Source organism: Osmerus eperlanus, chromosome 7 (assembly GCF_963692335.1).
Source record: "Osmerus eperlanus chromosome 7, fOsmEpe2.1, whole genome shotgun sequence".
NCBI lineage: Eukaryota > Metazoa > Chordata > Actinopteri > Osmeriformes > Osmeridae > Osmerus > Osmerus eperlanus.
In genome coordinates, this window is record NC_085024.1 from 5458800 (window position 1) to 5484555 (window position 25756).

The following is a 25756-nucleotide window of genomic DNA, read 5'->3' on the forward strand; positions in this document are numbered from 1 at the left end:
TAGGTTATCTTGTTTGAGGTGTGGATTCTAGCTACATTTCTCTTATTCTCTGCCCTCAGCGCGTTAGCAATCATAGCTGCACCATCACCGTAACGACAGACACGCACCACTCAGTCTCTCACACAGGTGATTGGTACGTTTACTTGACCATGAGAAACACGATTACTAGCAATTGTCGGTTTATGCCAATAATACGATTACTCCGTTTACATGTGTAATTAGTTATGCGATTACTCAATAAACACGTCTACATGATTCTTTTTTATTAATCGTATGCTCCACGGACAAAACTTGCACCATCATCCTTCTGCAACAAAGTGTCGCCGTGTCTTCCTGTATCGGCCCTACTGCTGTATGTTTCATTCCATCAACACATTGAATCCAACTAAGAAAGCCGAGTAAACGCACTCAATGGTAGGCTACATCTGCTACTATCCCAACTATAATTTCAGCTGTTAAAACGATAATATATTTGTTACGACTAGCTAGCCTACTTCTTCTTCTGTTTAACAGTTCAGCTTTCAGCTTCTCCCACATTGTAGGCTATTTTAGCTCTTAGCTTTGTTAAGATGATGCAGTTCAGCTTCCACACTGCCTCTTTTGTGTGACTCACACATTTTTGAAAATCATTTCAGCTTGCGGGTATTTTCTCATTTCTCACTTTTATACTATTAAGGTTTTTGTGCAAATTATTCTCCCTTTTAAAGTAATGGTAAATCCTTTCAAATCATTGTTGGAATGCTACTCCAGCCCCTTTCAAAAATACCTTTCGGTTGCTTTGAAGCTTCAGGTTATAACTTTCTACTAAATTTTCACTATTTTCAGCTTTTTTTTGCATGGTCAGCTATCCCCATTCAGGTTTTCAGCATTCTCACTGCTGTTTCGCAGGAACAGCCGTTTCTAGTTATATTATTTATTTTCGCCCCCCTAAGGATCAGTCAATATTTGGACTACATACACAACGGCGGTGTCAAAAGGTTCGTCTTGGTAGCGATTGCGTTGGTTGTATTTTTATTTACATTCCGTTGCATGGTTTAAGTAGAAATTGCGTTTTTGTGGTGAAAAGTGAAGCTAACGGTGGCTAATTTGCTAGCCACAGTCACTGACGTTACTAACGTCACTACGTCACTAACGTCACGAAAACACGCGTGACTACCTGTAGCAGAACATTCGTTTCACATCTGTTAACTTGGGGGATAGCTAGGCTAACTATAGCTTTACTGCAAGGCAGCTGCAGGAACGCCACAAGCAAAGAGGCCAGGGTGATAACTATTTACTCATTTTACTTTGTGATGTGAAACACAATTATGAAATGTAATGTACAATATTAGCTGATATTATTAAGGAAGTAGGCCCACATCTACTTTTGGAAACGGTAGTCTACTATTTCACTGAAGCATTAGCATCATGACATTAGCCTCTGTTGCCCGGGCAACACATACTACAGTGGTCTATGATGCATCTGTTTTCAATCTTTAAAATAAACATTCCTCACAAATACATTTTGTAGGATTTATTATGACATTACATTACAAGTAAACGATTTGTGGGTGAAATTATCATTACCTGTGGTTTCAAACCAGTGTTGCTCACTGCAACGCTGTAGCCTACGCGAGACACTACAAAAACATCTACACAGCTGTAGGAAGTCAAACGGCGACAGAACATGTTCGGCACTCCCCTTACTTAAATCAAAAGTCTATCTAACTGCTAACCTTAACTTCATTGCCACAGCCTAAACTTTGTCAATCTGTTCATGAAAATAATTAATTTCAGCCTAAACCGTACAACGGAACGTTAAATCCAATTCAACCAACGCAATCGCTACAGTACCAAGACGAACACAGCAGTAGTCTACTGTACCGTAGTAGTACAATTTACCGGGGCAGCTTCTCCACACAGGGATAGCGCACTTTGCGTTGTTACTGTTGTTACTTAATGATCGCTACCAGTGAGCTTTTCATGAAAGCGATTTTCCACTAAATAAATGTCAAGCTTATTTACGTTTTTGGGGGCATATTTTCAGTTAGAAGATGGTACTGTTTGAATCGCGATTCAATCTTCTACTGCCGGTAACGTCGTAGAATAATCTTCAAAGGGGGTTCTTTATTCATGAATGAATGCAATGAGTAGGCTAAATGCATGAAAATATCACGAGAAGGGAAAAACTTAAAAGGACGTTTACGTCATAGAGATTAGGTCAATTTTTACACCGGTCTGCCAAATTTATTCGTTTTGATTCAACGATGAGGATGCCTTTTGCAGGGGAAATGAGAAGATCTATTTCATTCTACACTTCACTCGTATTTTCAGTTGTAAATGAGCAGCAAAAAAATGCTTTTAAATCTATGTAATCTTTATAAATAATAAGTATGCATTTTTATATAAAATGTACAGAAATATCAGTTTTAAAAATGTCATTCAAAAACGGACCGCTGTGTAACCGACGCAAGCAAGCACACTCTACAATTTCCCCAGAAATTGTACCCTCTAGTTTTTTTATATAATACAAATATAATACAATATACAATATAATACAAACCAAAAACGTTTAGTTGCAGCATAGTTGCAGTTCATTCTGGCACTTAGCCATGGGGGTTCCATTATTGACCGTCCGACCACGTACAATAGAGAAATGTCAAGTTTGAGGCTGCACAAGACATATATACTATGCATAGGGTTTGACAGTGTTTCTATATTTAAATATCAAAGTTGGATCATTTTTCTTTCATTGCTGCAGCAACGGAAGAAACGGTCTTGACCGATAATGGGGTCTGGAACATTGAAGAGTTTAAATGGTCGATAACGGATCCCTTGACCCCCTTTACCCTTTACTCACACATGCTGCATGGCATCCTCAAACAACACAAGGTCCATAGCGGCGTTGAGCTCGTTGTAGCTGTCCAGCGCCTCGTTGAGGAGGCTCCTGAGCACGGCCCAGTCTCTGACGGCCGCGTAGCACGTCTCTCCGGCCCCCAGGGCAAAGTGGCAAAACACGAGAGGCTGTCGCAAGACTTCCTGCTCCTCCACTTCCTGGAAAACACACAGGTAGCACACAGGGATGTCGCTCAAACAGGGACCAGACCGTCAGAAGCTGATGGCACGGTGCAACACACAGCGAGCGAGCGGGAAGGATGAGTATCTGTGTGGCGTGTGCATGCTTAAGAGGATGAAGCGTTTTTACGGCACCTCGAAGTTCTCATGCAGGGTGTCCAGCTGGAGCTTGTTGAAGAGTTGCAGGTCTTTGGGCTCCACCAGTCTGTCGGAGTACACCCTGCTGGACTCGTGGAGCCAGAGCAGAACCAGGTCCATACCATGTCTCACGTTCTCTGCTCCAGAGAATAGGAGGCCCTGGGACACACGTTACCCATATTTATATAATGTACTGTACATACCAAGGCCGTAGGTTTGTTTTCAAATGAGGGTGGGACAGTTTTTCTTTAAACAACTGAGGGTGGGGTGGGGGGGGGTGGACTTTTGTCCCTCATACATACTATATCTGCAGATACATTGTTTCTAGAGCTCTCTATCTGAACCACCTGGAAGACATTGGACAGATCCCTGAGGTTGAATATGTAGTGGAACTTGATGGCCGTGGGCAGGAAGTTGTGGGCCATCTTGCGGTGGAGGGCGATGGCAGCCTTGACCACTGCCGGGCTGCTCTTCAGAACCGCGGGGCTGAAGGGCTGCTGCTGCAGGTGGCCACTCAGAACCTGGCTGTAGATGGACTCCAGGGCATCAGCAGATGGGAAGTTCACGGCGAACACAGAGAAATGTCTCTGAGGGAAGGAGATTAGAGAGAGCTTCAGCATGATTTCGCAATATGGGGACCGTCCTGGTATTTTACAACACAGATTTAAACACTTTAAACTGGGGGAAGTGGAACTGTTGAGCACCTGTAGTCTGGGATTGATGTTGAAGCTTCCTGCTGTTGGATTCATACAGGCGACATATTGAGTGTTTCGGATCTCCTTCAGGGACAACCTCTGTCTGTCATACCTGAGTGTGTGAGATGTAACCCAATCATCCAGATTATGACAGGTCAAAACAGATTAATTTATTGTCTGTCTACAGTACTGTGTGTTGTGTGTCATGGCCATCACCAGTGCTGGTAGTCCAGGTGCTGGCGTATAAGTGTGTGAGGCTGCACTGTCCCGTAACTGTCCACAGCTGGCATGTTCATGTCATCCAGGAAGTATATCAACTTCCTGTTTCCTGGAGGGGCAAAGTTCCTGCCTGCCCTTTTCTCCAACGGCCTCTCCAAGATCGCTGAGAAAATCAAATATGATTGACCAAACTACACAGTTAATGCTCTCTAAGTATTACCAGTAGATGGTGCTACTGTTTAGATCAAGTCAGTGAATGATATGATTCGCCATGGATTACAAACCTTATCTCTACCCGCCCACACACACACACACACTAACTGCACGCACACACACTCACTCTGCAGCATGAGGGAAGTGGTGTAATAGTTGAAGGGCACTTTGGTGGTCATGAAGGTGTCTGGCAGGCCGTCCAGCTTGTCTCTGACCAGGGCGCTCTTCCCCACTCCAGCGTTCCCCACCAACATCAAGGGTTGGCCCCTGTCCAGCAACAGGTCCATAAAGAACCGCAGACACACCGTCTCCGAGGTGTGGACCAGGACTGCCTGCCGCCACGGAAACAGCGGGGAGAAACGCGAACCGTTATTATGGCTTGTGATTTATTGACAGACGTGTGTGCCCAGTGAATTGTTCCTAATGTTTAATTTCTTATATTTCCTCTGTTCACCGCCACTAGTCTGTCATAATAGCATCATTAGCTTGGAACAAAACCCCACTAATTATGGCTCAGCAAGAAGTCTTTGGAACAGTAGCAGCTGTAGACAAGTACCTAAGGGAAGACAAAAGAGAGTGGGTGAGATCCAGAGAGCCTGTGCCTTTACCCCCACACACTCTGGTATGTGGTGCACTAGACAGTAATCAGACCCAGTGGCAAGGCTTTCTTAAATCCTGGAACCCCCGCAATGACCTTCTTGATGTGTGGATTTGCCCTCTCTCATTATGTTCACTCAGGCAGCCCTCCAATTTTTAATACGACCGGATTGTTTGTGACGTGCAATTGTTTTCGAAAGAAAACGATGCTTCCTGCGATGTGTGTTTTCGAGCTTGTTTGAAAAGTTTTCATGTTTTTGTTATAATTTTTACGAGACACTTTTTTGGGGTGAGACACAGTAACTGTGTGTGAGGTAGGGGAGCGTTGTTTTTTAATGAGACACAGTAAATGTGTGTATGGGTAAGGGAGCTGTCACCTGTAGCGGAGTATGGGGCTCAGTTTGGAAGACCGGGACCCTGTGGCTCCAGGGCAGGAAGCGCCTGGTCACTGGGTCCAGGAAGTAGTCAAACACTGTCCCTTGGGCGGGCAGCTTCACAGCCTTCATCTCCTTGACCCACCACTGGCTGAACTCGGCCCGGTAGTCACACAGCTGAGGAGACAGTTTGTCTGCTTGACATCTCTGCACCGGCACAATCAACACAACCGATATCCCAGCGTGAAAACAGTCTGACAGTACCATACCTGATCTTGATACAGCGCCCCTCCAAAGGCCCAGATGCAAGCGAAGGTGAAGTAGGTGTCGTAGAGCTCTCGAGGAGAGTCACAGGGAATGTTCTCCGGTGTCAGAAGGCAATCCAGCAACGTACAGAGAGTCTAGCAGAGGCAGAACAGACACAAAGCAGTTCAATCTGTTTTCTCAATCCCATCACATTTCCCAATCTGTGTGTTTTGAAGTATGCGCGTATGTGGAGTCAGATAGAAAGGGGGCGATTGGGAACCTGGATCATCGTGTTCTCTGGGATGGGCGTGATGGTCTTGAAAGTGCTCCTCATCTGTTCGACGCAGCGAGGAACGTACTTGTCAAACAGAATGGTGAGGTGCGCTCTCTCTGTCTGACGAGCCCTCGAGTCAATCCAGCTGGTGACAAACCTGGACAGAAGGCAGAGCCTCTCAAACATGACAGCGCCTTTCAGAGGTCATATTTCATAGTGGTCACATCAGAGTACTGTACATAACTCTTTATTAGGGGAGGGTGTAGATTAGTGGTGGAGCATTTGAGTGCAAATCAAGAAGTTAGGTTCAAATTCCACCTGTATTGTATCAAGCTTTGGATAAATGGGTCTGTTAAATATGTTTTAACCTTGAATTTGTAAAAAAAAAAAAAAAAAAAAGTAAATTATGATTTTTTTATCAAAATCTGATGGAATGAAAATCATGATTTTGTATTGACTATACAGTACATGTATATCTACACAGTGTGCTATTTCTGGGAGGCTGTGTGAAACTCACGGGTTCCAGCCCAGGTCCTGGGGGTTGACGTAGAGGATCCCTGCCCTGGACACGGTGGCCGGCGTGGCCGTTCTCAGGTGACTGATCTCAAACACCAGCCTCATGGACGGGGTCAAAGGCACGCGCTCATTACTGGCTAGAGTCAGGACCTGCGACACAAGGAATCGTGTGAAATGACACGATCGCTGAAATAATGACTGAATGTCCCCAGACCAGTCAAGACTATCAGCAAAACTTTTTGACGGAAAGACTGTTCAAACCTGATAACATGTTTTCTAGATAACAAATGGAATAGCAAGAGGCTGAGTAATTTTCTTTGTCTTTATTGGTTTATTTTAATTACTTTATTTACTTTATTGCTGAGGTGGTAAAGGGAGAGATTCTGAGATGACATATCAAAACAAGACGGATCTGTTCTGGCATGTTCTGCACTGTGTCAGCGCAGCATGTTCAACGTTTAGATGACCGTGAAAGAGAATACCTTGTTGTCGTCCATCACCGTGTTGAGAGATTCAATCCACATGGGATCAATGTCCCCGTCCAAAACAATCCACTTGGGCCCGAGGTGTGAGGCATTAGACTGCTCTCTCATCAGCGATGACAGCAGACCTGATACAGGATGACATGTTTAGTCAGAGTCAGTGAAGAAAATTGGTACTTGTGGGACATAGTTACTATTGTGGCCATACATAAATCAAAACCTTGGTTTTTTTTCACATTTGTTTTGTCATTTTTCAATCTGTTGTCTAATTCCACTGAAAATGGTTACCATCCTTCCACTCTCTGGTTGCAGGATGGATGAAGCCAAAAAGCTCATCCGTGTCCACTGCCTTTGGATTCAAATCATTCCAGACTGGCTTCCTCTTCAGGTTGGAATAGGTTTTATTCAACGTCCTCAAGATCTATCCAAACACAAATCCCTCCGCATCAGTTTGATATTGACTTTGACACACGTCAGTTGAGTTGAGTCGTTAACATTCCCTCTGTGTTACCTGGCTCTTCCCAGTCCCTGCGTTTCCCACCACAAAGACTGAATGACGAACAGCCATGAGCTCCTCCAGTTGAACAACCTGAGAAGACCAGCGAAACAGTCTTAGAATCACATTGAGTGGACCTCATCCCTGGCTGATATCTAACCATCCACCTGGATCTTCATGGTGGAGCTCCATCTAACCTTTAGGATGAAGGTCTCCTCTGGCTGCAGCCTCAGCTCCAGGGTTGTCTGTCGGACCGCCTGTTCAAACTCAGGGTCCCTCTTCCTCTGCACCACCAGACCTGGGAACAAGTCTCCCAGGAGCCCCATGAAGATGGCCACGTCCTCAGTGACGATCTTAGGCATGTTGAAGTCCCTCAGAGCTCGCATCAGCACCTGGGAATGAGCTTCTGTTAAAACCTCCCAGGGTCAGGAAGTTCTTTTAAGTTTGTGAGGAAATGGTTCAGTTGCTCACCTGATCCTCTGGTCTGGTCTTGTCCCCTCTTTTCAGAGCACCAGCAACCACCAGGACGGACTTCACGGCACGCAGACCCCAATCATAGTGGTCCTAAGATATGTCAGGTTCAGAATGACGTGAAAATCAACACCGGTTCCAACATTTAAGACAGCCTAATCTGGCATCTTTTTTCTGACCTGTTTGGAGAGAAGTTCTCTGCAGAGTGTGTAGAGGGTGATGAACTTCCTGGCCAGGAGCTTGGCGCTGAGGAAGCCCTCTGCCACCAGCATGATCTCACAGATGAGCTCAATATCAGGGACCACCATGGCACAAGGTCTAAAAAGAGGCCACAGAGAATGAACAAGACTTACTGTTTTTAAAGAGAAAAAACTTCTGACAAAGATTCAAGACAGACATTTCCAAATATAATATATTATTTTGTATTTTAGATAGTTCTTTAAGACCTGAACAGATTTGCATATGGGACGTTTAAAGAGTAATGAATGTGTCCCACATTCAAGCTCTCTTCAAGTGGGCTCACCTGAAGAGAGCCTTGAGGTTCTCAGGAAGCTCTGTCCGGCCAGCATAGCCAGGGTTCATGGTTATGAAGATCCCCACAGATGGTTTTAAAATGATGTCCTCCTCAAGGAACATGAACCTGAGATGGAATGAAGAGGTCAAAGAAAAACTTAGCATACACCAAAAACGTAAATATTTTTTTATTTAAAATATTTAAACAAAATTACTTATATCTACCTATGCATAGATACTGTATTTTTAAGTGATGACAAATGACACATTTTCAAACTCCTGTCCATCTCCTCACCTCTTCCTCTTGTTGCGAATGGCGTCCTGTATGGTTTTCACTTGGACAGCCACAACCGACAGAACCTCCACCGCGATGCGGTTGAACTCATCAAAACAGCCCCAAGCTCCCACCTGGGCCAGGCCTTTATAGATATTGCCGATAGACTGAGAAAAAAAATTCACACAAGACAGGAAGTGTGAAAACACAACTTGACAACATTACCCACAATCCTACACCAACACTGACGTGAGGATATTAACAGTAGAGCAGCTGCATGTGGCTCCCCTACATGCTAACCTTGTAGTCCATCTGTTCGGAGCAGTTAAAGACGTACACCATGACGCCCAGAGCCCTCCCCAGGTCCTTGGTGGTCTCAGTCTTCCCCGTGCCGGCGGGGCCCGCTGGCGCACCACTCATGGTCAGGTGGAGCGACTGGGTCAGGGTGATGTAGCATCTGGACATTCCCAGAACAACAACAACTAACGACCAATAGACGGTTCCATCGGTCCTGCATCACCACTGAATGAGGTCAATTAACCGGATGGAGGACATGGAGGGATGGTCTGGGAGGGGTCAGGGTAGAATGGGAGAGGGTTAGGCCCGGCCTACCTGTCTGTGAGAGGGGTGATGACAAGGCGCGCCGTGTTGCCTAGATACTCGTACGAGTAGAGGAACTGAGCGTCACAGATGTTGGCGAAGCATTGCCTCTGTGTCTCGTCCCAGCAGTGTCGGAGCTGGGACAGCCATGGGAAGGCCAGCGCATTGGTGACCTTTCAAAACAAGACAGTTGGACATGATACCAGTGCCCAGTCACATCACTGGCACCAGTTGAAAGTCATATCCATCAATAGATGTTGGCATTCCGTAGATTATCGACTTGGACATTTCGAGTTGTATTAACCTTCTGAGCGATGAGCTTGGCCACTACGTCCCTGGCATGGACGTCGATGGTGCATATGGTCATGATATTCTGCCTGTCTCCAGAGCTCAGATCCCCCAACAGCATGCTAATCAGAGAGTTGAGCTGCGCAATCTGGACAAGGGGAACAAGGTAGGTGAATCTGAATTAACATACCTGTAATATTGATGTTTCCTGATACAATTACATGATGTATCTGTAATACTTATTAAACAGTTAATTATGTTGACTTTTCTGCAAGCTTTACTGTTCTTTGTGTGTCTCTTTGCAGTAGAAGCGAACACTGCTTTTATAAAGCAAGGTCGTGTATTGCGGTCTACAAGCAAAAAAGACAGATGTACCTCATTCATCAAAGTGCTTTTGAAGTAAGTGTGTGTGTGTGATGCATGTGTGTGTGTTTGTGCGCGTGTGTGTTTGTGTGCGTAATGTATATGAAGACAGTCTTCCGCATCCTTATAACTGTAGAGCAAATGAGAAGTAATCTCAGTCTCCTGTTTTGGCTAAAACACGGAGGGATAGCTTGCATTTATCACCAGCTCTGCATGACAGGAGATCCAATCAGTACAGTACTGCAGGTTGAAGGGAACGAGGGAGATTATTCAAACAGCAGCCAAGGACATGCTAACCTTAAGTACTGCTGATGAATCTGACAACCCTGATAATACACCAACTGTGAGCACAGCCCCTCAGCACGTCAGCACCCACCCTCTGCACGAGTCCCAGGGTCCAGGGTGAGATAATGGAACAGGTGTCCACACTCTGACAGCTGTCCACACCTCAACTACAGGTGCATGGGATAATCCCTCTATGTGGTAATACCTCAGCTAGCTCAGTTGATAATAGCTGGGTCTGTGCACCGCATAATCCTTGTGCCAGTTTACATGATTGATCCCTGCAATTTCAACATCTGGAGTTTGACGGCAGTTATGGTTTTGTGTTTTGTTTGGGTTTGGTTTGCCATGTCACCTGTTTCTTATTGTAGTCTTTGAGTGCAGACTCAAAGCCCTCCTCCAGTCTCTGGAACACCAGCTCCATGTCGTTGCTCCACCAGACCTGGGAGCTGGTCAGAGCCACTTGGGCCGGGTAGGAAAGAACCCACTGCTCCCTGGGCCGGTCCTCGTACACGGACACGGCCTCCGCCAGGTGGGCCCTCACGCACTCCCTCATGGTGGTCTCCAGCCGTGCCAGCCAGCCCTCCACCTCACACACACCGCCCCATGTCGTTATTACACCCTCGCACGTTGTTAACTGGCAACATACTTTGAAGTTCAACCATGTTTAATGCTATCCCTTGCTATTGGATGGAGTCATGTGGCTGAGCGGTTAGGGAATCGGGCTAGTAGTCTGAAGGTTGCCAGTGCCAAATGACGTTGTGTCCTTGGGCAAGGCACTTCACCCTACTTGCTTCGGGGGAATGTCCCTGTAATGTACTGTAAGTCGCTCTGGATAAGAGCGTCTGCTAAATGACTAAATGTAAATGTAAATGCTATTACAACTTATCTCATCTTACCGGACCGACACAGCTACAGCGAGTCGGAAAAGTAACGTATTCCTTCTCCTTGCTGTACATTCCTACTGCAACGTTGTCAGTCTCAACTCCATCATCCCCGGTGAAGTTTAGGTCTGCCATGTTATCAAACAGTTTTGAGAGGTGACACGTGACCTATGAGAAATGCCAAAAGAAAATGAATGGAACGGTAAAATGAGAGGCAGGTGTCTATGATGGCAGTGAGGATCCTACAGCACCTGTTTGGGCTGGCTTCCTTTGGAGAGGATGTCCAGAAGGTCGGCTGAAGACACAAAGTAAAAGCGTGGAAAGGCGAGGCGTTTCGTCTCCAAGTATTCGGCGAGAGCTTTTTCACACAGTGCCAATCTGCAAAAGAGAAGAAGCATAGAAGAAGAACATGCAGAAATCCCGTCTCATACAGTTCATGTATCATGTACCTTTCATATAAATGTAGAATATCTAGGTTATAGATCCAGTAAACAGTCACCTTTTCTGAAGATCCTCTATCTTCTCAAACAAGTACGGTTTGTTTGTGGCCACAATTACATTTTTGGTTTTGGCACTGTCAAACATCAATTTCTAAAAGGATAAACACCAAGCAAGAAATCAATTCACAACACTCTCGGAATATTCCATAAAAAATTTGAATGTTGGCGACCAGAATACCTGGAAGTCGTGATCAATGGCCTGGAATCTTCTTGCATCGTCAGGCAGCTGGTGGCTGATGTCCTCTGAGCCGATGAAGATGCTCTCCAGGTGGGCCCAGGTCCTCTGGACCTCCAGCCAGACCAGCAGCACTGAGTCCGCCACCGTCAGCTGGCCTTGAAGGCCCGACACCTGGGACAGGAAGTGCTCCACATGCTTGCTCTGGGAGATGCCTTGGAGCTGCACCTAATTGGGACACAGACATTGGGACACATTTGTGGATGAGGGGTCATGTGTAACACATCAGTTTAAAGAGCTTAAGGTCCAACTATATAACTCAGGGTTTCCCGCAGCACTTTTCAGTTAAGGTGGCCGCCTAAGCAACACACGCCTGCTGCCTTAAATACGTCGTTTTTAATATTATTTTTTTATAGCGATTTCCGCCGCTGTCCTGTTTTCTCACTTCCATTCCAAACCGTGACCAACGCCAGTCTCCCTTCTCAACAGAACGCATTAGTCTATCGCACAAACTACCCCCACCCCCACCCCCCCCCCCCCCCCGCCAGGTCTGACAGCAAATCCTACCACCTTAACTATCAAATTCTCTGAGGGAAACCCTGTAACTTAACTTTGAACTTTTTAGTTGGTGACACATTTCACAAATTCCAGAATGTTTATACACAAACACCCCGTTTTACAGTTCTGTTTGACACTAACTACTCAATACATTTCCCTATGGAGCAATATAAATTAGATATTGAATTTAATTGTACTGAATCGCTATGGAAACGCCTAGTTTCCTAGATAGATTGTGGTTGAGGGCGCTGGTCTGTTTACAGACAGAAGGACACAGTGAGGTGGGGGAGGGGATATCTAATTGCTGTGTGTAACCTCCTGCACATGTGGTACATGCTAACAAAGACCCTCTGGGGATAACAAAGGCCCCTCTCCCAGAGCAGTAATAAATCTGGAGGGACTCAATAGGGCTGCATGAAAAGGACCTCTACTCTCCCAGCTTCGTAGGAGGCAGACCACCCCCCTGTGCATTCTCACCACCACTGTAACGACATAGCAACTAAAAACACAACATCCGCACCGCAAACTAAAGATACTGAAGAACACCTTCACTATAAACCCCGATAAGGGGTTTACTCAAAACTTTTGTGGAAACTGATAACATCAAACGATTTAAGTATTCTAATTCGCTCTGAAGTGAATATATAATGACTATTGAATTAAATCAATTACTGTATTGTATAAATGATATACCTTTTTAAAGGAATTGCTTAGATTGCTTAAGTAATTTGATGCAATACATCTCCACTTCTGAATTTTGGGGTTTCCAGTCTAAAAGCGTAACAGCACACTTTATTGTGATATCATTCACCTGATGGTCCTCTAGTGTGTCTATGAGTTCTACGTCACATTTCAGTAGAGGGACTGATGTTCGATAGTGACTCTCGTATGAAAACTCCATCTTTGCCCATGTCTGACTGATCTCAGTTAAAACCTGCAACAATAAACAATAATATGTAGAGTATATTTACCATTTAGTGTAAAATACATTTACCTTATTTTGGATGCAATGAATTAAAATTGATAAGTTTTAACCTTCTCGATAGCCATCTCTTTCACTGCCTTGTCCACGATGTTGCGAACTTCCTCTTCAAACAAATGAAGCTGTAGTGCCAAGAGGTCACCAAGAGTAGTTCCACTGGTCATTGTGAAGTCAACCTACGAGCGGACAGATGCTTTGGGGGTTATTCTCATTTCAACTGAACTCGTTTTAACATCGTATCTTAACACCGACTGTGAAAGTTCAGCTTCTTTAGTCAACCACCTTGGTGGTTCGGATGAGCTGGGCCCAATGGCGCTCTCGTATGGCCGGGTTCTGGAGCTCATTCACAGCTCTCAGAGACGTCAACAGGTTCTTCACGTAGAGGTCCAACCCCGAATACACATCCCACACGCGGGCCTCCTTGTCCAGCTGCCTCATGTCCTACCCGGACAGAAGGTAGGCAAACACAATTACTGTAGCTATCTGGACATCTGCTTCAAACACTGTCCGGGTTGATACGGGGGGCAGGGCAGTGTGCTGATATGAGGCCACAGTGATGGGGTGATGTGGTCGCTGACCTCACCTTGGCAAACCTCCTCAATTCTGCATCCATCTGGTCGATGTTTATCTCCCTCCATTTGGTCATTGTCCAGTCCTCCACGCTGCCCTGCATAGATAAAGACACACAGGCAGAAGCGAATGGGCTGAGGGTGCTTAATGAGGACATTCGGATGCTTCCGGGCCTCAGAGGTGTTTCATGCTGTCACGGACAGGCTCTGAGGGAGTTGTCTAATGCTAATAACAGGCCAGGCTGCACTGTTTATATTTCATCCTCAGTTGTGAGGACATGCCATGGCCCGTATCCAGGTACCGGGCTGATGTACTCACCTGAACGTACACAACAATGTCCCAGAGCTCTTTGAGGACAGTGGTCTCCCGTCCACAGGTCCTGAGGTCTCGGTAGTCAGGGATGGTGACTTCGAACAGGTTGGTGGATTCCTGAAGCTCTGCCACTTCTCTCTCCAGGGCTTGGATCTCTCTGTGGGACTGGACAACAAATCACTGTCGACACATGTACTCTCACACATAACTACATATGAAGTGTTTTTTTTTTTATGATGGAACACTTACTTTTTCCAGTCTGATATATGGGTTCACAGCATTGTAACTGAAAGGTGCTTCTGTTTTGAACCTCTCCCTGAATTTGCTTTGCTTCGTCTGTGGAATGATATGCATAAAATATGGGTTAATCCCTCACAATCGGAAGAGAACGGGTTACAATTCTGAATACATGGGCATAAGTCTGAGGAATATCTCATTAGTAGGAAGACTGCCCCCTCACCTCGAAAGCCGAACACCATTGACGTATAACGGTCACTTCTGCATTCTGCAGAGGCGCTACTTCATGCCTGATTGACAAAGCCAGCTTCTTGGCACCACTCCATTTCTCAGGCAGCTCCTGAAATAACAGTTGTTTTTAAAGAGCATGTGGAGCACATGTTAATGAGTGGCTAGATGACTATTATTGCCAAAAGGAAGTACACTTCCACAGAAGTTTACCAATTGAAACGCTTTTTATAGATTAACTATAGACTAACTAGGGAAAAAGTGCCATGTTTCCAAGCTCCTAACCTCAAGCTGTGAGTAGACCTGGTCTGGCATGGCCTCTCCATATCCCTCCAGCAGGGTGATGGTGTCCTTGAGAGGCTCAAACAGCCTGTCTGTGGCCACCTGTCTGTCTCTCACAGCCAGCAGGTGACCCATCACCTTCACCAGGCCGTGGTGGTCCCCTTTCATCAGAGGCTGTCCCAAACCCTCTCTGGTGGCCTGGACAAACTCCTCCAGCTCTTTCAGACTGGGAACAAAACAGTGCATACTGTGAGTGTGTGTGTGTTTATATACAGTACAACATATGCATATGTAAAGGATACTGTATAGCATTCGATACAAACTGATTGTATTGTGTCAAGTACATGCAGCTTATTCTTGCTTCACCTTATACTTGTTTGTTATAGAAGGTACTAAGTAAAAGCCAGTACCTTTTCCCAGAGGTTTACCTGTCTGTGACATATGTCATGAGATGTTCCTTAAACAGCCAGCTCCACTTTTTAATCATGTTCAAAAGACTGCTCTTGAATGACCTGATGTCCACTCTAAACCATCCCCCGAACACTCTGAAGTCCTCAAACTTGCTGATTCGTGCATACAGGTCTTCGTAATAGTCAATCTGAAAAAACAAAGCCAAAAGTTTAACATGAAATCCCTGTTAAAAACCTGAAGTTTGAATCTGACACTACGTGCCATTGAAATGTCAACATCGAACTTTACCTGTTCTTTGAACTTCTCAATCGTTGGTGGGGTCTCTGGAAATGCATATTCCCCATAACTATCCACCTCATCAGTGTTTGGCACCTGTCCATAGATGAGGAAGTGTCTTAGTATTTCAGCCCTGTCATCCAGCCACAAGTGCGTGTAGCAGTCAAATGTTCTCTGGTATTCCATGGCTTTTCTGAGGACATCATCCACTCGTTCCATGACGTGCTGCCTCATGTCTAAGAGATCCAACAAGTCATCCATGTCATCCTGTAAATGAAAAAAATATACATCAAAAATGTGAGATTGATGCATTGGCAAACAAACAAAACAAGCCTCGTTCACAACACGTTTTTGGTACCTGGTAGCTCTCCATTTCCAGATAAGATGCCACCCTCTTAACCGTGCTCGACATCTTAAAAACGTCTCCGACCAGGGTCTCCACCAGCTCATAGAGGCCGTCCCCTGCCTCTCTCTCTAAGGAGGGCAGGAAGGACACCGCGGAACCATCCAGAACCATCCGGGCCTCCAGCAGAGGGACCTGATGTGGCCCCGCCCCCATGTTCTCCACAAAGAACTCCAGGGAGTGTCTGATAGCGCAGAAGAAGCCCTCCACCAGCATCTCGTCCACGTACTCCAGGTAGGACTGCCACAACTCCGAAGCGGGGTCCGCGCAAAAGTAGGACATGTTCTCCTAAGGGAGTGAGAAGTTTTGACAAATTGTGAACGAATCGTTACGGGTCGTCTTGTCGCGACCCCTGTCACCAGACTAAAACTGATTAACATAAAACTGACTAGCCACTCATTGGTGAAGACAAATGTCTCTCACGCAGTGGTACTGTAGACATTTAAACGTATTCACCTGTATCAGTTTGTGGATGGTGCATCCATCCTTCTGTGTGGCGCTGTATCTTTTGCTCACGCGGTCGCTCCTGTCATCCAGCTGTAGGAGCGCGTCTCTCCTGTTGTCCTTCCTGCAGAACAAAGCCTGCTTGCTCCAGCCTTTCATCAGGGTCTGAATGGCGTCGCAGTTGTCTTTGGTCCTCTGGACCCTCCACTGCAGGTTCTGAACCACATGTTTGGTGGCTTGGATGAAGTTCCAGCTGTCCGGGTCCTGCCAGGTGAGGACCGTCTCCGCCCGGCCTAGCTCCAGGTCCAGGTTCGCCAGCTCGGCTCTGATGAGAGGAAACTCCACTTCCAGAACCGTCTGCTTTAACGTGTTGTACCACTGGGCCATTAACTGTAGACTGCCTATGTACTGCCAAACAAAACCAGTTGATAAACATGAGGTGGGGTTTTTTTAGTGTGATTTGAGAATGAATGATTTGAGAAGCTCGATGTTCCTAACCTTTATGAACGTTTCTCTTTTCTCATACACAGCCATAGCAGCAGCAGGGATGTTGGTCTGATCGAGAGCCAGAATGTACCTCACATCTCTCAAGACTGCAACTAACTACAGTGGAAAGAAACGTAAAGAACAAGTCAATTTGAGGAGATAATAGTATTTTTGGAAAACAAGTTCAATAAAAATGTTACTGTATCCTTCATGTTATTTGAATACCTTGGGATTGAAGTTGACTGAGATCAAGCCAGATGTAGGATGTCTATTGATGAGAGGTTGTTCCAAGTTGAACTGACAGATCTGCTCCAAACCACGACACCAGTCATTGTAGACGTCATCCTCGAACTGATCCAGAAGAGTAGACATCTCCATGTACATGTGGTACACCAGCTCCATCTCTGCACCCTCCATTGGCCTATGGAACAAACATGGTGGTTTTGTCATGCCAAATAGTGTCCAGGTGCCAAATAATAAGGTCTTTATTTATGATCATGGAAAATTAAGTATAATTGGCAAAACAGAAAAAGGACCACTGCACTCACATGTCCAACACAAATCTGAAACTTTCCCATGGGGTTTGGATTCGCTCTCTGAGCATTTTTGCCCACTTCAGGGCTCCCGACATGCGTGGCATGTTTTTTGGCACAGGGGTCAGACCTTGTAACTGTGAGTTGTATAGGTGTTTGCACTCTTCCAATTCGTCCATAAAGAGCTGAAGTAAAACTTGGAAGTTGGGACTAAAGATCTGCTTGACAAGTCCTCTCCCCAAAAAGGTTCCAAAAACGGCCAGCAGCTTTAATTATCATGGGAAAACAACAGCAACTGTCAGTCCGGATGATTGTAGATGTTACTGTCAATTATAATTACGACATTGACTTGTATGGTGTCACCTTGAATGCTGATTCTAATCCTGAGCAATCTTTGAAGGCCAAACAAAGAATGGAGGCGAGACGGCGATCAAAGTCCACAACCCTCTCTTTGAAGGCTTCATAGTCCTTCTGAAAATCCTGTCAATCAAAATAATTGTTATGATAATAAAATATAGGTTGACTCCCATGATTCCTATGTAACAAAAAAACATTTCTACATTATGTGCATTCCAGGCAAGGAATTTCTCTGAATTTCTAAAATTTACATTTAGTCATTTAGCAGACGCTCTTATCCAGAGCGACTTACAGTAAGTACAGGGACATTCCCCCGAGGCAAGTAGGGTGAAGTGCCTTGCCCAAGGACACAACGTCATTTGGCACGGCTGGGAATCGAACTGGCAACCTTCAGATTACTAGCCCGACTCCCTCACCGCTCAGCCACCTGACTTCCGTAATGCCACTGTGTTGCTGCATACTGTGCAGTGCATCATAGATGTGTAACACACAACTGAAAGGTGGATGTTTGCTAGTAACAAACGTTGCTAGGTTTTGCCTGCCTAAACACATTGTCAGTTCAGCTTTTACAGCCCTGCATCCTGATTACTGCACAGTTAGAAACCATATTTCTTGTTAGTATCTTATCTAAAGCGAATACTCGTTTAAAGAGAGTCACATACTATGCATATATGAAATAATAGAGACTTAAACAACATACCATATCAGAGAATTGGGATAGAAACCATTGGTTAATATCGCAATTTCTCTGTCAAATTACATTGTTTAATTTTTAATTTCATTACTTGGGAAGACAGCTAAATATTACCTGAGCATTGTAATCAAGTGGATTGTAGTCACTGTCCTTAAACACCTGGCAGTGCTCCAGGAACTCCCTGTGCATCTGAGAGGCCTGGTCACTCAACCCATTCCCTTTAAGGCCACCAAACTCAAGCTTCTCCAACCTCTGGAAGTCCAGAATAACCTCAAACAAGTCCTGAGAAAAAACACCACATTAACTCAAGGTCAAACCGTTTTCAAAGGTTTGAATCAGGCGACTCACAATGACATCTATGCACTGAAGAATCTTCCCCTAGATAATGGGGTGACTGAAATCACAAAGTATGATCTTTCACCTCTAACTGAAGGAGTCGGTTCAAGAAACGGTCGAAGCGTCCAAAAACAATGGAAGACGGGAAGTCCCAGAGAGCATGAGTGACCTGGCAACACAGCTTCTCGCGCTGAGCCTGGTAACAGTGCCGGAAACATCTGAAGACCTTCATCGCCGCCCGTACCTTCTCCAGACCCTCCTCTGTGTCTTCTCTCAGCAACTGTTCAGGTGCAAGATAATCTGTGGCCTGGGTGAGATTAGACATATTAAAACATCAGCTGTCCTTTGTTGTGACTTTCTAGGCTGATTATTAATCTGTAATACATCCATATGCTGTTTAATATTACAGGATTATTACTAGGTTGTTTCCCTGTGTCATATAAAGTTACTTAGCACTAACCACTGTAACATTGTAAGAACTGTGCACTTTCAGCCTTTGATTTTCTGTTGCACTTACTACATGCAGTATTTGTATGTCGCTTTGGGTAAAACCGTCTGTTAAGTGGCTATATGCAAACTTGACTGCCTTTCCCAGGTGTTTCACTCACTTGCCGGATGAGTAGATTGCACAGCTCCTGCTGCAGCACCACCATGCGTGTGGGGTAGCTGTACGACGGACAGCGGGTCCAGAGGAGGAACAGCAGGTGGAAGAGCGGCGGGAGGAGAGTCTCGACACAAGGAAACTCTTCCTTTTCCAGTTGAAACAGGTGGACACTCAGTGGACGCAGGTGCAGCTCAACGCTCCAGGCTTCTTGCAAGGCTGGTAGTGTTCCGTTCAAACATAAACAATTCATTTTATTTTCGTAGCCAGGCTGGAAAGCTTTCGTTTGTTCATTAAAAAACCTTTGAGTCTGACTCGAAGGTTTCTTACCATCAAACACGTCTCCAATCAGGGTTTTGATTGAAGGGTAATAGCTGCTCTCTGCCATTTCTAGAATCTTGACCATCTTTTGGACTATGGGACTTTGAAGCTGTGATTGAAGAGGCAGAAGACATTCTGGTTTAATACAACTTCTATTCAGAAAGATAGGCTTCATATTTTGGGGGGAGAAGTGCTGTATGATGCGACGTACAGTACTAGTACACACCTGCTGATGTATATTGTGCATATTGGCATTCCTGGTGATCCAGAAGTTAAGCTCTGCACTGGGGCCTGGGTTCAACCCCTGCAGAAGGTGCTCTGAAGAATCCTCTTTCAGAACCTTCTGGATCAGATGTGTCCAACTGATGACCATGGACTCAATAGCATGGACAACTGTCCTGTCAAAGCTGTCAGGCCTAATTTAAAAAAAGTTGATTTAGAAAGGGTACTATGTTAAGATTGCATCCATAGAGACATCATGTGTTGTAAAACAGTAGTTGCAAGCGTTTATAATAAGTTGTTTCTTACATTTTGACATTACTCTGGGAACCTTCTATCCCAGCTGTCGCTGTTGGAATGGGAAGGATAGTTTTCCCCAGGAAGTGTCCCCGAACCACTGATGTCTTGTTCCTCATGTGCTCAACATGACGACTAATATCTTGAGACATCAGATTAGGCCACATATGATGGTTCTTCTTATTTGACAGAAGTGGGACACACACCTAGACAATATTCGGCAAAGAATGCTCATACACAGCTGAAGTGATGTTCGGTATGAAGCTCTAATATTGTGTAGGCTATGAAATTGTATTTCCGTTTGAGAAAATCAATGAATGGAAAAATCACCTGCTGTAGCGTGTTTGACAGCTGTGGCAGAGGTGACTGAGAGACCAGCCCAAAAATAAGTTGTTTCCTGCAGTTTTCAGAAGTAATTGGCAGAGGCTGCTTCTTGAGGACGTAGAACGCATTATTTTTGGGTGGTGGGGACACCTACAGAGAATAATTGTAAATGTTAAGGCGTTTTTTAAGAACATTTAAATACTCAAAAATAATAACGCAAATTGAAATATTTACAAGTCTTACCTCCTTAGAAGCAATTAGACCACCAGTCGATGTTGTTATAAAAACTATATTATTATTTTGCACTTCAAAAAAACTTTCAAGTACTTTCTGGTTTCTCTCAATTGCTACACATTTATCCCATATTTCCTGTTTCACTTGTAATATTTGACAAACTTGACCCCCCACAAACTTCACTCTGTCGTCCTCAGAAAAAGAGGTTTCATTTTCCTCGTCGGACATGTCCTCTCTGGACATATTCTATCTTGGTAGGCTATTTCACGACTGCCGACTGTTACTTTGAGTATCAACGTAGCGTCTGTTATTATTTTGTAACATTAATCGTTTGTGTTTTAAGAAATATCCAAACTGCCCTGCACAAGCTCAAAAGATTTCTTCGTGTCTAAATGTTAGTGGGCGGTTACTGCGTTTCGTTCCCTTGGTGATAACCATCCGACGCTCAAATATAACTTGAACTTCGGAGACAGAAGTGTAGGTAAATTAACTACATTATAAGAACATGGTCCTGATATATTTTGTTTGTGTGGTTGCACAGACCGATTCAAGATTTGGTGCACTATCTGTCGCGTGGTCAGTTTGAGCATTCCAAAGCGAATTTGACAAAACAAAGTCGATTCCATTTTGACCAACCACTCCGTATGCATGTTTACACTCATAACGTCGCCGATTCTTGGCAATTGCCCAAATGTCACATATGGCATACATGACCTGCTGATACAGTAGGATAATTAATCAGGGCTGAACAGGGAGGCCTGATATCAAAATCAGTGCTGTTAGTGGGAAATTAAATGGTGGGGGGGGGGGGGCTGTGTGCGCTACAAGGATGCCCTCTACAGGATTGGTTATTGGGAACCCATTAGACTACTTCTTACTTGATCACAGAGACTATTTTCCCACAACTATCCCTCACTGTTTAGCTGTGAAAAGTTTCACATAGGGAGACAAAAAGGACCTAAAGATTGTTTTTATAGAAGCGTTTCAACAATTTTCAAAAGAAGACACCACAGAAATGACTACTGGCTTTGGCCTTGTCAAGAAACAAATAAACATCGGGTAAGGTTATCTCTGACATCCTGCAGAGGGCAGTGGCTTGTCTCTTTTGTAGCCAGATCACAAGACTTAGCATCAAGCTTGCCTCGAGAAGACGTCCCTAGGGTTGAATTGGGACCTGGACATGAAATCGGCAACTCCATTGGCTAAGACATAAAGTTGGTGAGTATCAAAATCGTATCCTAAAACGTGTGTTCATCGTGAAAATAAAGTCTACTATTTTCCCATTAAAAAAAAAAAATTCTAGCCTCTAGGCCTAGTGGTGCCATATATGGGCTAGGGTTAATCACCTAAATACACGTAATCCCTATGTGTATTTTTACCTAACAATATAAGGACATTTTTAAAAGATAGTCCTGCCTATTATACATTTATATTCAATTCCTGTTTTACTACTTTACCAAATAAAAGCATCGGTTACAAAAATATTATGACCATAGGTCGGATAGTTTAGCAAGAACCTCAATGTTCCATGCGAAAACAAACAACATGTTGAGACCACTGGAATTTCGAACAGCATATCAGAATTCCAACTCCGACCCCATGTAGGTCTCTTGTGAGGCTCCCGCGGAGTTATGTAAGCCCCCAGAATGAACAAATTTGTTATCCCACACCCGAGGGCATCTGTTGATGGATATGTTGTCCTGGGGGACGCGGTAAGCTCGGCACAACCTCCGAGGCGCTTATCTTGAAAGGCTTGTTTTTTGTGTGTTCCTGCGTGGAAACACAAAAGATTTAAGGACACCTATTACTTTACAATTGTTATGTAATTTCCTGTATTTTATTTGGCTTTTAACTCATATTTCAACCAAATGTATTGTCGCTGTCTGGTGTTCGGTGGCTGCTTTGTTTAGAAATATTTATCACAATTTATATTGTAGCCTATAGGCCTACGTTTCAACAATTATTATTATGAAATTATTATTAATTATTAAAACCACACTCATTACTTATTTGGCTCTTGTACTTATCAATGTATTTGTAGTACATTCAAAATCCTAAGTGATTAGCCTATATGAGACAAACATGCACAGTGACTGTGTGTGTGTGTGTGTGTGTGCATAAGTGTGTGTGCATATGTATGTGTCTGTGTGTGTGTGTGTGTGAGAGAGAGGGAGAGACTAAGGGGTGTGGTAGGGGGCTGGGAGCAGACCATGGAGACCTGTGGGGACTCCCTTGAGGACTGCCGGACCACTTGTGTCTGAGAGGCTGGTTTATCCCACTTAATCAGCATCCTGAGAGACTGGCACTGCCCCCGTGGTCATAATGCCTGGGGTCACAGTGAGCTTCTCCAAATGAAGTGAAACCCTAGCAGACAATGCCACTGTCAGTCAGCCTTAACCTGAGCTGGCTGCTTTATTTTCTCATATATAGTGTACTTGTGCAATTATTCACTCCATAAATGCAAATGAATCCCTCCGATGTTCTGACTAACATGTCAGGAAACCCCCAGAAGTGTTTGAAAAAGCATGCGTTTGCTTTACCATGATTGCTGGATTGCCACAGCTACAGTATACAGTATTGTTGTTCCTACTTCATAGCTATTTATATTTATACACAGTAAAGCCAAATGCACAGAATAGTATCCCATGAGATCATTTTCAATTACTGCCAGGAAAGAAAATTACTCTTCATAACCTCATCCTCCTCATGATGTGAAATCTCAGATATATTTACTCTACAAATGAGAATTCATCCTAAGCTAAAGTGTAAAAGAAAAATTGCTCCAAAGGTATATCATCGCCTAATTTTCTCGAAAAAAAACAGAAAAAACATTAATCTCCAAAACCAACAAGATAATGAAGACACCGGATAATGCTTCCTGCAATTAGCTGCGACTCTTCCGCTGCGTTTGGGCCATAATTTGTACTTGTTTGGATGGCACATGCAGCCGGTGGTTTGGGGATGGTAGCGGTGATGTCCCTGGGGCTGCTGTCAGTCCCACACCGTAATAAATGACAGAGCTGAGTGAGCCTCCTTGGCTGCCTCTCAACACTCCCGCTTCCTTGGGGCCTTGCGTAACATTTGTCAGAGCGTGTGCCCTTTTGATTTTCTAATCCCGGCACAAGCTGTGGAATGCTGGCCCTCAATGAGATATTCCGCTCACAAACAGTGATTTATGTTCTTGCGGTGCAAAGGGGGCTCAATGGTGTAGGGATCGCAGGTGTTGTGGAGCTCCAGTAAAAAAAAATAAATAAAAAAAACGAAGAAAAAACTGTTTTAATATGCACACCTCATGGGCCGAGGCAGAGCCCGGCAGTAGGACGACTGGCGAGGGTACGGGTCAATAAACATTTTAAAATGCATGTAAGACCCTACAGTCGGATTGATATTATACAAACAGTATGTATGTTGTTTTTTTCCAACAGTGGGATAAAAACACGGTAAACTGTAGAGAAGGCAGTGAATTTCATGTGTTGATGTGTATTTATGTATTTTGAATTTTTTCATAAAATGAAAAGGAGCAAATGTGTTGCACCAATATCTGTCAAGATTATTCTGATAGTCTTTCATGGTAACCACTTCATTGATAAACATAATATAAAAGCAGCAGTGTTTCCAAGATAAAAGCCTATTTGAGTATTTTGTTATGAGTGAGTTGAATGTTGTTCGTAATCACTGGCCTACTCACTCACTATACGAAGCAAAGTGGTTGACCTTTGCCCAAGTTGTATTGAAACTCGTGACATAAAAATCAAAAGTGCAAACGAAGAGGTATTCTTCCCTCGCTCTGGTGTTTGCCCTCTCACCAGCACAAACAGTGTTACAGTGCTCCAGTAGTGCCTTTTTAAAGCCCGATGGAAGCTTGACGAGCTCATCCTTTTTTCTCATGCAAAGCAGAGTGGAGTCTGAGTTTTAACTTAAGAATTGCATTGAGATATAAGGATCCCATTGTAGTGAAACCTCCCCCCCCCCAACCTCTGCTTTAAGATTTACGACGGTTTTGTGAATGGATTTTTCAGCAGTAGACTGCCGACTATTTACCATGCGTACGTTTTATTGACAAACGTAAAAAGAAACAAGTTCCTCTCGAAAAAAAAGCAGAATTGCAATTGCAGTTTGAATGTGAATGCTCCCTCTAAACTCTCAAAAACATGTTGAAAAGGAATATTAATTTAGACATTGTTCTAAGACAATTCATTGTTACCTGATGAATACATTGTATACTGTATGTACAGCATTAAAAATATAAAGTTTAAAATAAAATACAATTGTATTTAGTGCATTTGCTGCTTTTAAGGAATACAGCTAGTTCAGCCGTCCCTCATAACTCTGAATAGCTGTCAACAGGCAGCTGTTTGTATCAAATGTGATGTCACATGGTTTTATCTATATCCCAAAATTTCATTCAGAAATTTTACTTGAAAGCTGATGCATGTAAAAAGTGTTTAATGTGTTTGTCATAACGTGTCCCAACCAACTGCATGTGCACTCACAACCTTTCTCTGAGATTTAATAATAGTGATCTGTGTTCGTTCTTTCCCCCACCCTCTCTTTCTTTCTTTGCCAGAGGGATTACCGTAAACTGCACCAATTTACCTGAGTCCAACTAGAAAAGGAGGGGGCAGTTGGGCTGTTTGGCTCTGTGGCTCCTGATTGGTTAGTTTGAGCTAAACAATCTTTCCAACTCAACTCCTTTTTACAACATGCCCCCAAACGCCTCACCCTATAGGTCATCCCTCTCTCCATCTGTCTCTCTCACACACTTCCTCTCTCTGAGTTTCTCTCTCTTTCTTTCAATTCCAACAAATGTTTGCCTTCATCTGCACAAAATGTTCAATCGTTCCACAGTAATATCTTATCCAGCACACTGCATGTCGAAGTTCCAATGTGTGGTATAGTAATGCTCTCCCTTGACGTCCTCTAGGTTGTTCTAAAGACACAGCTTTGTGCTTTTCTACTGAAAACAGCACAGGTAAGACAGATAGTACAACATAGGC

The 25756-nt window shown here is 44.2% G+C and overlaps 1 protein-coding gene across 1 annotated transcript in view; it reads right to left on the minus strand.

The window, feature by feature from the left end:
• The window catches only part of si:dkey-233k19.3 (dynein axonemal heavy chain 11), a 45048-nt gene extending 23912 nt beyond the window's left edge, over positions 1–21136 (minus strand). The window contains exons 1-50 of the mRNA XM_062466728.1: positions 20769–21136; positions 20532–20675; positions 20214–20407; positions 19912–20101; positions 19695–19794; positions 19372–19583; positions 18849–19070; positions 18542–18709; positions 17740–17856; positions 17392–17642; positions 17069–17264; positions 16856–16960; positions 16370–16765; positions 15869–16201; positions 15523–15777; positions 15252–15421; positions 14827–15049; positions 14537–14653; positions 14326–14412; positions 14083–14241; positions 13778–13861; positions 13477–13635; positions 13248–13370; positions 13024–13146; positions 11658–11882; positions 11479–11570; positions 11231–11357; positions 10995–11147; positions 10451–10684; positions 9467–9598; positions 9175–9335; positions 8863–9019; positions 8584–8729; positions 8299–8415; positions 7955–8093; positions 7776–7868; positions 7502–7696; positions 7320–7397; positions 7097–7229; positions 6809–6936; positions 6328–6476; positions 5817–5967; positions 5560–5691; positions 5294–5467; positions 4447–4651; positions 4104–4269; positions 3897–3999; positions 3540–3779; positions 3190–3351; positions 2840–3033 (exon numbers count right to left, since the gene is read on the minus strand). Of these exons, the coding sequence (XP_062322712.1) occupies positions 2840–3033; positions 3190–3351; positions 3540–3779; positions 3897–3999; positions 4104–4269; positions 4447–4651; positions 5294–5467; positions 5560–5691; positions 5817–5967; positions 6328–6476; positions 6809–6936; positions 7097–7229; positions 7320–7397; positions 7502–7696; positions 7776–7868; positions 7955–8093; positions 8299–8415; positions 8584–8729; positions 8863–9019; positions 9175–9335; positions 9467–9598; positions 10451–10684; positions 10995–11147; positions 11231–11357; positions 11479–11570; positions 11658–11882; positions 13024–13146; positions 13248–13370; positions 13477–13635; positions 13778–13861; positions 14083–14241; positions 14326–14412; positions 14537–14653; positions 14827–15049; positions 15252–15421; positions 15523–15777; positions 15869–16201; positions 16370–16765; positions 16856–16960; positions 17069–17264; positions 17392–17642; positions 17740–17856; positions 18542–18709; positions 18849–19070; positions 19372–19583; positions 19695–19794; positions 19912–20101; positions 20214–20407; positions 20532–20675; positions 20769–21002 (8348 nt within the window). The 5' untranslated portion in view covers positions 21003–21136. The remainder of the gene's footprint in view (positions 1–2839; positions 3034–3189; positions 3352–3539; positions 3780–3896; positions 4000–4103; positions 4270–4446; positions 4652–5293; positions 5468–5559; positions 5692–5816; positions 5968–6327; positions 6477–6808; positions 6937–7096; positions 7230–7319; positions 7398–7501; positions 7697–7775; positions 7869–7954; positions 8094–8298; positions 8416–8583; positions 8730–8862; positions 9020–9174; positions 9336–9466; positions 9599–10450; positions 10685–10994; positions 11148–11230; positions 11358–11478; positions 11571–11657; positions 11883–13023; positions 13147–13247; positions 13371–13476; positions 13636–13777; positions 13862–14082; positions 14242–14325; positions 14413–14536; positions 14654–14826; positions 15050–15251; positions 15422–15522; positions 15778–15868; positions 16202–16369; positions 16766–16855; positions 16961–17068; positions 17265–17391; positions 17643–17739; positions 17857–18541; positions 18710–18848; positions 19071–19371; positions 19584–19694; positions 19795–19911; positions 20102–20213; positions 20408–20531; positions 20676–20768) is intronic.
• Between the last annotated feature and the right edge of the window lie 4620 nt (positions 21137–25756).